Source organism: Hippoglossus hippoglossus, chromosome 22, assembly GCF_009819705.1.
Source record: "Hippoglossus hippoglossus isolate fHipHip1 chromosome 22, fHipHip1.pri, whole genome shotgun sequence".
In the NCBI taxonomy this organism is placed as follows: Eukaryota; Metazoa; Chordata; class Actinopteri; order Pleuronectiformes; family Pleuronectidae; genus Hippoglossus; species Hippoglossus hippoglossus.
Genome location: NC_047172.1, coordinates 22839523 through 22852551, shown reverse-complemented (window position 1 = coordinate 22852551; position 13029 = coordinate 22839523). Strand labels below are relative to the sequence as shown.

General features: G+C 41.0%; 1 protein-coding gene across 12 annotated transcripts in view; it reads right to left on the bottom strand.

Moving 5' to 3' along the window:
* gphna (gephyrin a) overlaps positions 1-10871 on the bottom strand; it is a 28908-nt gene extending 18037 nt beyond the window's left edge. For 9 of the 12 annotated variants that reach the window (XM_034576567.1, XM_034576569.1, XM_034576568.1 and 6 more), the window contains exons 1-8: positions 10717-10866; positions 7918-7996; positions 7770-7827; positions 4349-4441; positions 4039-4133; positions 3834-3900; positions 2700-2993; positions 1016-1117 (exon numbers count right to left, since the gene is read on the bottom strand). In XM_034576567.1, coding sequence (XP_034432458.1) covers positions 1016-1117; positions 2700-2993; positions 3834-3900; positions 4039-4133; positions 4349-4441; positions 7770-7827; positions 7918-7996; positions 10717-10780 — 852 coding nt within the window. In that variant the 5' untranslated portion in view covers positions 10781-10866. Of the gene's footprint in view, positions 1-1015; positions 1118-2699; positions 2994-3833; positions 3901-4038; positions 4134-4348; positions 4442-7769; positions 7828-7917; positions 7997-10716 lie in introns of all 12 variants that reach the window. The other 3 variants (XM_034576573.1, XM_034576574.1, XM_034576575.1) reach the window with 2 other exon arrangements.
* Between the last annotated feature and the right edge of the window lie 2158 nt (positions 10872-13029).

The window sequence follows — 13029 nt, the reverse complement described above, 5'->3', positions numbered from 1 at the left end:
ACCCACAGGACAATTTACACAAACTATGTTGAATTATTTATAAGATCCATGGAGGCCTTTCCCAGGATGTTTTGCTGTAACATTAATCATCACACCTACAAACTGCTGCTTTCAATCATTATCACTGAGGGTAGGCTCCCATTCTTCATACGATCTTTAATGATCTAAGCTAGGGTTAATGTTTCGCCTCTAAAACCATCACGTGAATTCTTATCTAGTCAACAGCAGCCAGAGGATTGATTTGTTCTAGCTGAAATGAAGGCAACATGAGTTCGAAGTCATAACCAAGAGCAGCACTAATCCAGGAGCACCTAACATATGATTGTGCTCATGTTTGGTTGGCATCATTCCTTAAACAAGGCTTTACATTTACTTATGATGCAATTACATTTCATACATTCCAAGTGTTTTAAACGACATAGTTTGAGATTTGAGCCACCTGAGGGAGTGGACCTATTCACACAACACGCTGACATAGAAAAATATCAACATCTACTTGGAGGAATATTAAAGCAATATTGTTTTTTCTTGTTTAATGTAATAATGTAGTGTGCTGTACAGCTGGCTGCTGTTGCTGGAAACGCAACTGATGAACCAAAACACCTCAGATGTGAGCGGTGAAAACAGAAACAATGATGTGAATAAAAAACAAACTCTGCTGAGCTGAAGGCAACAGCCAAGTTAATTATCTGTGGATTCATCACCTCACTTATATCACTTGATCCAATGTTCATATAAAAAACATTGACTAAGTGCAGCTTTAAATGAACTAAATATAATGTATATTGTCGCATGTTAAAGATTAGAGTGTTCTGTGAAAACTTAACTTCATTTTCTCTGCATTCCAGATGCTCATCGTGAAATTATGAAAATGGTGCTTCATATTTGAAAATGTGTTTTTCGGAATGTGTGTGATTCATCTTGACAAGTCTTTGTTTGTGTGTTACTGACATTATCAGCTGACAAATGGCACAGGGAGGATGGGTTTGTGTGCGTCTCAGCACGAGTGTCTCACCTGCTGGTCATGAGTACAGGAGCAGGTGTAATGAGTGGGTGGGGCGGGTGTGGTGCCAGGCAGATAGGGACCCCCCTTAGCCATGACCACAGCATGGCTTGTCTGATGGACACACACATGCAGGGAACACAAACACACAAACACTTACAGACAGATGTATGTGGGCACGGACAGACAGGTGAGTGAAATTAAATGGTGAACAGATACAAAAAGTTCACATCTGAATCTAATACCAGCTCCTCTTTAAGATGCTTCTAATCATTATCTAAACTGTGCTGTGAACACTCATGACATAAACATTGAATAATCAACATAATCTGCATTAAAACAAGTGCTTTAGACCCCAATTACACCAGGTGTTAAAGGCCCAATGAAATGAAAAATACAAAATGTACAATACAGTCAGTCACTGAGGATCGTAAATACATAAAAAGCAAGTGAGCTAACGATACGCTAAAAAGGAGACGTTGGGAATTATAAAATAATAAATGTGTATTGAGCGAAGCAGCTACGGTTGATGTTTTGTCCAGACATACGGCACATGGAAAAGCATGCTAACTTAGCTAACCTCCGTGGTCATGTGACCCTTGTCCGTAGCTATCTCCTGGGGCTCCCAAAGCAATGCTGCAATAATGTCTTTATAACTACCGCTAAAGAGGTTATGCTTTCACTTTGTTGGTCTGTCTTTTAGTTAGCAGGATTACACAAAAACTACTGGACGGATTACCATGAAACTCGATGGAGGGTTACAGTATGGGTCAGGAAAGAACCTATTAAATTTTGTCTGCGAATAAATATGTGGTTCCAGAAATTGTGTTTCACTTTCTCTGCAGCATGTCCCTCATAATTATTTCAATCTATGGGGGTTGTGAGGTGCACGTGCACTTTGTGAGTGACAGGTAAACAGACTAAAGAGTGAAAGACAAGTTCTTGAGTGGGAGAGAGAGCTGCATTGCATGCCACTTGCAGGTACGCACACAACTGCATCTGAATCTATGAGGTCTGACTGCGTGGACGGTAAATACTTTATGGATGATAGCGCGAGTGAGCATGTGTCAAATAGCGCTGCACACAACTATGCAATGCAAATCAGCAAGTTAGTGATCTCTTATTATGAGAAGTCTAATATTAGTTTTTGGTTCATTGTGAAACTGGCAGGACAAATTAGAATATGGCGGGTATGCAATGCACTTATACCAGGCTTAGAGCCAATAAGAGTGACTTAATCAATTTGTTTGCAATTGTGAAGCGTTCAACAGTCTACAGCTGAGAACAAGCTTTTCCAGTATCCAGATACAGACTGCATATTACCGGGTGTAACTGAGACCTTAATGGCATGTGAAAGGGTCATGGTTTAGCTACCATCATTTTCCCTCCTTATCTCCTTGGAAATGTTTTACTAATAATTTCATCAAACAGCAACTTTCTTCAGCTTAACTTAGACTAGTAAAATATTAATTTGAGATTTGAAGAAAAGACATACTGTACATCCTGAAATACTCCCCTTTATCTCTAATCTGTGATTTCTGTTTGGAGCAGCATCAGCCTATGGCATTAGAGCAGTATCTATAGTGCAGTAGCCTGCTGCTGCAATGACCCAATTTTCCCACAGGGATCATTAAAGTTTTATCTATCAAGTTTTCAGCAGCAGCTCTGGTGTTCTCATGTCTCGCCGGACGGTTACCTTGGCAGCAATAGCAGCTGCGGTGATGTGGGAGGAGCCATGCTGGGGATGGTGGTGGTTGTGCACATGGTGACCTCTCCTATTGTCCTCCTCTTCATCTTCCTCTTCCTCACACTGGGTGCCGCGCTCCATGGTGTGCATGTTGTTGTGAGTGTTGATGTGCGTGTTGGCCAGCAAAGAGGAAGGGGACTGCAGCTGCTCCAAAGCGGCATGTGTGTATTTAATTCTGACCGTTGCCTCCCGCAGCAGGTCAATGGCATGGGGCAGAGCGGGCAAGATGAACTGAAAACACTCCTAGAGCAAAAAAAATAAATTATAATAATAATAATAACAAAATAATATAAAAAGAATATATATATATGCACACAAAGTACATAAGCTGCATTCTAAGCTGCATTCACTGATTCTTTTTTGCTGCTTGGGACCAGGAAAATCTGAAATCCCAACACTGACACCTTTGAAAGACCAGATGACATATACCTCTTTTCAAAATTACCGGTTATACGTGTAAGTGGTGTAAGCATTGCCACGTCATGTTCTGACTTCATTGCTATTCCAGTGTTGCTGTTACACTCTCTGTAATAAAATCCTCGACCTCGAAAGAAGAAGCTAGACTCAGGTCAAACTGCTTGTCAAGCCAAATTAGCGTGTATACGTGTTTTCTTTTTTTTAATATTACATTACATTTCATTTAGCTGACCCTTTTATCCAAAGCGACTTACAATAAGTGCATTCAACCATGAGGGTACAAACCCAGAACAACAAGAATCATGTGAGTACAATTTGCTTCAAGAAAGCCAAACTACAAAGTGCTATATGTAAGTGCCATATAAGTTTTTTTTATCCAAGGTATATTTTTACACAGGTAAACCTGCTAAAATAAGGCAAACAAGCTCAAATATAAATCCAAAATGAGCATCAAGTGATGAAAAATTTTGCACAAGATGAAGTCCCTAGTAAAGTTCAGGACCTACACTTTAGGTCATTACCAAATTAGTGCTCTTCACTGAATTTATTGCCATTTTTGTGAAGTTCTGTAAAACGTAAGTTGATGTAAATTAAATGAGAGATAATCTATGTCATTCTAATAAGGTACACAGTAAGCATGGGTGAGTTAAGTCAAAGAAATCGTACCTGAGAGCCCTTCTTGCTTCCTGGCAGGTTGATGATCAAAGTCTTACCACGGATACCACACACCGGCCTGGAAACAAGGTAAAAGAGAGCCGATTAGACCAGAAGACGACACCACAAACATCATCTGGTTACAATCAAACAGATTAGAATGGCTTTTACAGTTGGCAGCATGTCTGACTGAGTAGTGAGAACATCAAGTCTTTACCTGGACAGCATGCCGAGTGGTGTAACGTTGAGGGATCCCATAAGCATGGCCAGAGCCATACCTGGGGCCTCTCGCTCTATCACCTCTCTGGTTGCCTACAACATAAACAAAAGGACTTAGACTTTGTTCAAACTTTTCAGGTGTTTGTGTGTCCCAAAGATTTTGTTTGTTTCATTTAATTCAGAATATGTTCTTTCAAGATGTTTAGCATTTTTAGACAGGACTTATTAGTTTAGTCTTTCAATTTCTTGTATTTAATCAGTACCAACTTTGTTTTAATGAAACGATGGCAAGGTTTTATTGTGTGTACCTCAGGTGTAACATCTCGTGGTGCAAAGCCAGTTCCTCCAGTAGTCAGAATGAGGTTCAGCTCCTGTTCATCGCACCACTCCAAAAGAGTTTCCTGCGCACACATAAACCCGCACACAAAGTTAAAACTATACCACGCATCATGCTCATGTATAATTCTATGAATCCAATGATTCCTGCAATCGTTAAGACGTTTTTCTTTAAGGCACATTTGGGTTAGAATTCCACTGATAATTAACATTTGTCCTGGTCAAGTGTCTTAGAGCAAGACAACCAGCTCTAAAGGTGCTGCTTAGAACCTCCAGAGAGAATGTCCCCATTAGGATCAACACAAATCTCATATTCTCACTGCATTCAGTGACTATGAGCCCTGCACCGAGGAATCATAACTGGCTGAGTGTTGGATGATGGACAGATAGTACATTTCAATAGTGTTAATGGGAACTATGTTGAAAAATGCAAATGGCAAATGATTTTTTTTCATGACTAAAACTAGACTAAAGCATGGAATATGATGAAACGCATTACATTTTTTGCCAGTGAATAAACCAAAGGACATGTTTTAATGCAAAGTCTTGTTCAACATACAATATACAGTATATATATTTTTTAATTGACAATAATTCCTCTGATGTCATTATCAAACCCCTATGACTCATTAATCATATTTAGACTGGATATTTGACAGCTTTACCATTAACTAAATTATTATTAATATTATTATTATTCAAAATTACTATAAATTATAAGAAAACTGAAATAAAACCATACATATAGAACTATATAGAAAACATTTTTACATTGACATGTTTATGTAAAATGTAGACAAAAAAAAAAAAATCATTGCATTGTTTATTCTTAAAAATACAAGTTTTTATATCCATGCACATCAGCAAACACAAATACCAATTCAGATATATGTCTGTTAAAGGCACATCAGTCAATTGACCATCCGATAAATGTTGTTGACTACATCACTAACACACAACAGAGGCAAAACTGAAATAACAAAGATAAATGAAATATCGAAGGATGTAGAGGCGGTGCTATACAGGTAGAAGACAGCAATGAGTTTTGGGTGATAACGGCCGATGTCAGTGTTGATGTGCTGTAAATAAAAACATGTGATCTCCACAGCTGAATTAATATGTTACGTTGTTCCTCTGCTTGCTGCACCACTCCTCAAATGAATGCTCCAGAGATTTCTGTGTTGTTGTAAATGGGTTTGAGCTGAGAACCTTCTGCTGCATTGTTCATGAGTGAAAGGCAAACTCCGCAGAGAGTATGGACCCAATTGTGCAGACATTCTCTGGAGTTCATGTCTGAAAATGGCTATTGTTGGCTAACTTTAATGTTGCTATCAAAGGAGTTGTTAACTTCCAAGATTCAATGTCGGCAGTAACCATCATCTCCTTCTGGGCATTCGCTGAAGAAATGTGTTGATGTTCTGAACTAAACCCAGACAGTGAACAGAATGTTAGTGAAGTGAGTGGATCCAGCTTCTGAATGACTCACAGCATAGGGAGCTGCAGTGATGCTTGGTTAGAAGGATCAACTGTACTAGAGTAGATTAGAGAGAAAGCGGTTCTGTTCAGACAGTCTGGAAATGCTAACATCATTTACAGAGGTGAGTCAGTGTGTATACGACTGCAGAGCAGAGGGACGATGACTCCTTACGATTGACACCTAGAAACCTGTTAACTGTACACAAAGAAGGTGACAGCTGCAACCTCAAAATAGTTAGAAAGCATTCAAAATTTTTAATTCACGACAAAATTTGACTAACATATCTGTGATGACAACTAGACAAAATGTCTTTGGATTTTTGTTGACAAAACAAAAACTAATTTTACTAAAACAAAATTTAAATCAGTAAAAAAATGAGCAGATGGTCATTGCCAACTGCTCATAAGACTTTATTAATTTGGACAAACAGATTTGTACGTACAAACGTTTAACGCACAAATCTGGGATTCATCATATGTTCTTACCTAAATTTCTTCGCAGAGTAAAAACTAATTTAGAACTTTCTCAGACCATGCGTACGCACAAATGATGAAGGACCAGCTGTCCTGGAAAATGTAAACACACACCCTTTTAACTAAATTAATAATGTATTTTAACTCTAAAAAAAGTCTTTAATGGACAACAATCATTTTATTTACTAATGCATTGACCAAATGTATTAAATAACCATGAAATTAACATCATATATTGTCATAATTAAAATCTTCAACTACACCAGTTGAAATAGCTTACTTAGTTTACATAGAGTATATGAGAACGTTCATATTGAAATATAACAGTTTGGGCTTTTGTTAAATTGTTTATTGACCTAATAGACTGTATTCACCTTTAGTGTCTCCACTTTAGTACAGTACCTGTATGCCATAACTTATCACATTAGCTAGTAGCACACACACGGCAGCGCCACAGTACTGAGGCGTATTACTCTGCTGGTCAACTAGTGACTCTGCGCCGCGCTGCTTCTTAATCTGCGGTGTGTGTGTGTGTGTGTGTGTGTGTGTGTGTGTGTGTGTGTGTGTGTGTGTGTGTGTGTGTGTGTGTGTGTGTGTGTTCACGCCTCTGTCCCTCCTCAGACTTGAACTGATAATCAGATGGAATTATTTTTGAATCGATGATTTCGAATCATGACTCCAGATCGTTCAGGTCACTTTAACCCTGATGTCCTGACTGTGCGCGTCAATTCACGTGTTGTGTCGCAGGTTTAAACATGTGTCTCAAACTCTAAAGTGAATCAAACAAACACAAAGTAAACATCAGCACTGTACGTGTCCTAATAACTTGTCATCAGTGATGGTGTTTATTGCTAAAGTGTAAAGTGAGCGCAGGTCAGAGTGAGGAAGCAGACACAGGACGACCGGACCTTTAATGAGCGTCTGTCCTGATCCTGAAGCAGTGGTGGTTATAATTATTCAGCGGAGTCAACGTCCTTGTTGCGATGTATCTAAGAATGGAGAAATGTCCACAGCTCTAGTGCTCAGCTGTGTGCAGGACACAGCATTCACCGCCTCAGTTATAGCAGCCCAGGTTGAATTTTTTAAACATCGTCACTCCGGAGGACACGCTACAGAGAAGTGTTCCTTTTGTGGCTTCCACCTCCGAGACAATTACTTCAATTTTTCTCCCTTATGACTTCAACTTCTCTGTTCAGCACACTGCTCTCTCCATGACCAACGGATGTCCGTATATGGAGAAATAGAGGCGTGGCAGTATGCTAATTACAGAGAACGGACACACACCTGTCGATTTAAAATGATTCTGATTCACAAACATACGCATGGTGGTGAGAACAAAATCGGCTGGTGCGCACGTGTCATGAATCCGCACTTATTTTCTGCGGAGAGTAAGAACAGACAGAGTGATTCGGTTGAGAGTGAGCTCAAAGCAAAGTCACGCACCTTGATTTCATCGATTTCATCTGGAACTACTTTGTAGGCTGCTATGACTCCTCCCAACCTGCAGGGGGTGACAAAGATACAGTGAGTGAAATGTGTGTGTGTCTGTGTCAGCATGTGTGCAGACTGTAGGTTTTATATATAGTCTCACAGTGAGGGGTCATGGACCAGGTCTTTCAGGTTGACTCCGCTCCTGTCCTCAGCCAAGTTGTTGTAACAGCTGTCACTGACTGAAGAAGAGAGAGGTTCAGGTTACTGAGGAGAAGGTCTCTGACAGCAGACACACTGACTGACTCCATATATATAACTAAAACTGACATATGAAACAGATTGTCATCCAAAGTAAGCCTCATATGACCCTTGAATGGAATTTCACACTTGTACATTTGATTAATGGTGATTTTACCCAGACTTGTGATTGAGTGTTTGCATCTCACTGACCAACTATGTTTACATGGACAGCAATATTTTGACTATTGACCTAATTCTGAATAAGACATATAGAGGGCAGCACGGTGGTGCAGTGATTGGCAATGTCACCTTACATTTAAAAGATTCCAATAGGACGTTACAATGTGATTAAGACATGTACATGTCTCCAGGTCGAAATCCTCAACGTGTCTTAAAGGTTCAGTGTGTAAGATTTAGGTCAAAAGGATCTACTGGCAGAAATTGAATATAAAATAATCCTAGTGATGTTTTCACTGGTGTTTCATGTAAATTGTACAAATTTGTATTTTATTTGTTTACCCTCAAATGGGCCCTTTATATTTAAATACTTAATATTTACATCGGGAGCAGGTTCTCTCTACGGAGGCTGCCATGTTTTTTTACAGTAGCCAAGACTGGACAAACTAAACAACTTTTTGAGTTTGTATGACAACTGAAGGCTACCACAGGTTCTCTTTCATGTTTGGAAGGGGAGGGTGAGGTGAGGGGTATTGAGCTGCAACATGCAACTTCACCACTAGATGTCACTAAGTTCTACACAATGAACCTTTAATTAGAATATTTCTCGAGTATGAGCTTATTTAGGTTACGGAAATCAGAAAATGCTGTTTACATGGCGGTGCCTTTTTCAGGCTATTGTCGTGAATCTTGAATTGTCTTCAATAAAACTGAATCCAAATATTGTAGTCCATGTGAACATAGTCAGTGTTTCCTGTTTCACGGAAAAAAAGCATTTTTTAAATTTTGAATGTCATAAAGAAGTAATTGATTCTATTGAACATAACAGCCCTCCATACTGCTCGTGTGGCGTCATCCAAGTGTCCCCAAGCCCCGACATTGATATTGGACACGAAACAAGGTCATTTACACCGTGTTTTAAGCCTCAAAGTCCACCTGATGTGGCTAAGCTAGCGGACTTAGCTACACGATGGTGTGTCCAATGGTCTGCACCTCGTAGGAAAATATCAGAGGACATTTAGTTTCAAGTCGAATATGAATGTCAGGGCTTGCAAGACACTTGGATGACACCACACGAGCAGTATGGAGGCATGTTATGTTTTTTACGTATCAAGTCTTGTTCACCAGTTACTTCAATTGTATTGGATTCGGCTGCAACACTGTTTACCCCTGAGACCCCTAAAGTGTTTTGTGGACTCAAACACTTCACCCACCCCTCCATCGGTATAGTTGTGAGTAGATGAGTGACTTTCATTTTTCAGTGAACTACCCCTTTAAATGTGCCCCCTACTGAATCAGGGATTGTGAATGGATGTTTGCCATATAATTGGCCCCTCTGTGTAAATTGTGGTCCCTGATAAAATCCTTGATCCGCCACTGGCTGAAACTGACATAAAACCCTCTAGTTAAAATGTCTCCTCCACTGTTAGACATGTAAAACAATACAGCCACACATACGTTATCACATCACACCGCACACACACAGCCACAGACACACGGTCTGGGGGTGGTGTGTGAAGGTGACAGGAGCCTGTGTGTTGCCATGTAGCTGCTGGTAGACGGGATGCTAGCAAGTGAGAGCACAGCAGACTCCTCGGCCAGCTGCTGCTGCTGCTGCCTGACGTCCTCTTAGCATTACTCTCACGTCCCCCTCTGCCTCCTCGGCAAGGAGACAGCGGAGCTACCGGTGAGTGTCGCCCGGCTGGATGTGGACTGGTCCCGGCGACAGTGACTCCGCCGCACGACTCACCCACCAACAACATCCGCCGGGATAATTAGAGCAGATCCACCTGCACCACAATTCATCTCCACTCACCGGAGCCTCCTAACTAGCCTTTTAATGGGCACGACTCGTGATTCACAAATGTACTTTTCGCCCTTTTATTTACATGCAAAACGCAGACATCGAGCCTGAAGGGCGGTCAAGAGAACCTCACAAGGAAACGTTCATTAAAAAACAGCCTAAAACACCGCCGCCATCGTATCGGCTCTGCAAAGGGACATGAATAATGCAGCTGATATAGGCTCGCTAACGCTACATAGCTGGAAAATATAATGTCCTCTAGCGTCAAGCTGGCAACACACAGCACAGGAGAACCGGATATATACCGTCGTTCCTGGCGAAATGAAAGCACAGTTCCCATTAAAACCCATTGCAGCACACGCGCCACCGGGGAATAGCCACCTTATTTTGAAAGTCTCCGCCGGTGGTACGTGTTCCGCCTTGACGCTACATTAAACATGTCCCCGTGCTGTCCGCTACAACACTAAACATGACAGCCTGTCCTCGCATGTAAATGAATACGCGTCCAACTCGGGCTCGGAACCGCGGATAGCGTGGATCCCGAGCGAATGTGCACATCGGTGCGGGCTGTCCGCAGCCAGGCAGCGCTACAGCGAGGCTAGCAGCCCGCTAGCTAGCACCGCAGCGAGGACAGCCCGCATCGTGACACCGACGCGCACAAGCAACCCGCGGCCAAACGGCTCGGGTGTAAACCGTGAAGAACCGTCCTGTCACGTCCCACCGAGCGGCCTCGCTTACCCGTCAGAATGCCCACTCGGGTCTGATGGTCGTGGTTGGTGAGCACCATTCCGTCCGCCGCCATATTTACAACCTCTGTCTGCACTGTGACGGCACGTACATAGAAACAATGTGGTGCGCGAGGCTGCTGCACCTCTGGAGGACGAGCGTGCGTGTGCGTGTGTGTGTGTGCGCGCGTGTCACAGTATCCTCAGCCGTTGCTCCATTTAGAACCAAATTTACTTTAAGTTTAATAAGAAACTCTGACAAGTTCCAGTAAATCGTCTTCTATATAAAAAACGGTTTATTTTTCTATTTATCCTTTCCACAATTAAATACATAGATATTATTATGATATTATATATTATATATTATATTATAAGTAGCTGGGATCTTTTTGGCACACAACAACATAAAAACGGACATGATAGGTATCTAAAAGTCTCTACTTGGTTATAGTCATTTGTTTTGTCTAGTACAGATTGCTGTGTGTTAACATATTATTATTATATTATTTACATATAAACATTTCCTGTTTGGATTACATGATTGTATGTTCTTGAACTAATTTGTCTGCCACATAATATCACAGGCTTATATTGAACCACAATGCAGCCTTATCCAGTACAATACTACTGAATACTACAGGTACAGCAGGATCCAAACAGTAGATACAGAGTGGGAGGAAGGAATGAGAAATCAGTCAGTTCAAATCTAAAAACAAACTACAGGGATGTGGATGCTTGGGGTAGTGTTACAGGCCTTGTGATGAGGAACTACAGTGTCATGTGGTGGTGGTGGTGTGTAGGAACATGGTGACTGGCGGTAAATCAGCCTGCTGACTGAGTTGAACACACGATACCTTCAGTTGTCACCACAGCAAATGAGGCTGAGGGACCATGAAGGGGGGAGCTGCTCTGTATCTGGGACATCCTGCTCCACCAGTGAGCTGGGACACAGCCACCATTTAGACCATTAATGTCTGGATGATTTTTAAAAGAGACATTCTTCGGCTGTGTGATTTCTCTTATTGAATTAGGTAGATATTTTCTTACTGGCATATTACCTTGTATTCTTTAGGTGGTTTTGTTTTTGTTTTTGTTTTGTTATGATGCCTTTTATACTTGGGCCCACAATACCATTAAATTCAATCCAGCTGCACAAAACCACACACGCTAATAGATATGAGTCCCCTAAACATGCTAGTTTTTTTTCATCAAGATCTCTTATTTCTTTAGAAATTCACATCAATCTTGAAAAATGCCCTTTCTCGCTATAATAAAGAAAATGAAGACAAAATCCTGGCTCTGCCCCCTGTTTCCGGAACGCAACCAAATTTAACGGTCTCTTCCCTGACTCATACCACATCCTTGCACCACATTTCCTGGTACTCTGACCAGTAGATGTTGCGTAATCCCGCAAAATTTCAAACAAACAAGTTAGGTTGGCTACTTGGGTGCCTGTGGCTGAGGGGTAGAGCGGACGTCCTTAAACCAGGAGGTCGGCCGCTCGAATCCCAGCCTATGCCGAAGTGTCCCTGGGCAAGATGCTGAACCCCAAATGGCTCCTCATAAATGTTCAATGCACTAATTGGATGTCGCTTTGGATAAAAACAACAGCTAAATGACATGTAATGTAAGACTTGTGGCTATGTGATGATGATCATGACGATGATTATGATGCAGATGACTAAATGTTTTCAACCTCAGATATGACCACAAAACAAATCTGCTAACCGCTAATAGCATGCATCAAAAAAGAGTGCTCAATTAACCAGGTAGGCTAATAACTTCCATTTCACCCATGCATGATAATTTGCTGTTCTCTTTATTGAACTAGATCTACATGGGGCAATAAGAATTGTACTGTCTGCCCCAAAACAGCCATTGACCTGAGTAGGAAAGTCTCACCCTGTCTCTTCATTTTGACAGACACTGGAGAGCTTTTCAATTCCTTAAGTCAGATTTCTATCATAGCTGGATCGAGCTCTCTGAGCAATCTAGCCCTGAACATTTCATGGGAAAAATTCAAGCAAAAGGGCCTCCTCCTCCCATTCACATTGAAAATGAATTTAATAAATTTCAATCCAGCCCTACTCAGCTTCTTCGATATAAAATAGCACATCAGCATGATCTAAGCCTCAGAGGTATCGAGGAAAGGTTCTTTTTAAAGACTTCAAAAAAGTCAATACATAACTTCTCCAGCCATACAAACACTATCATAAAATTCATAAATTCAAACTTGGCCTAGTTCTAACATATGTGTTAAACAGAGTTCACCTAAAATGTTGAATGTTGTGGGACAATTCTAAACTACCAATACTATTTACTATAA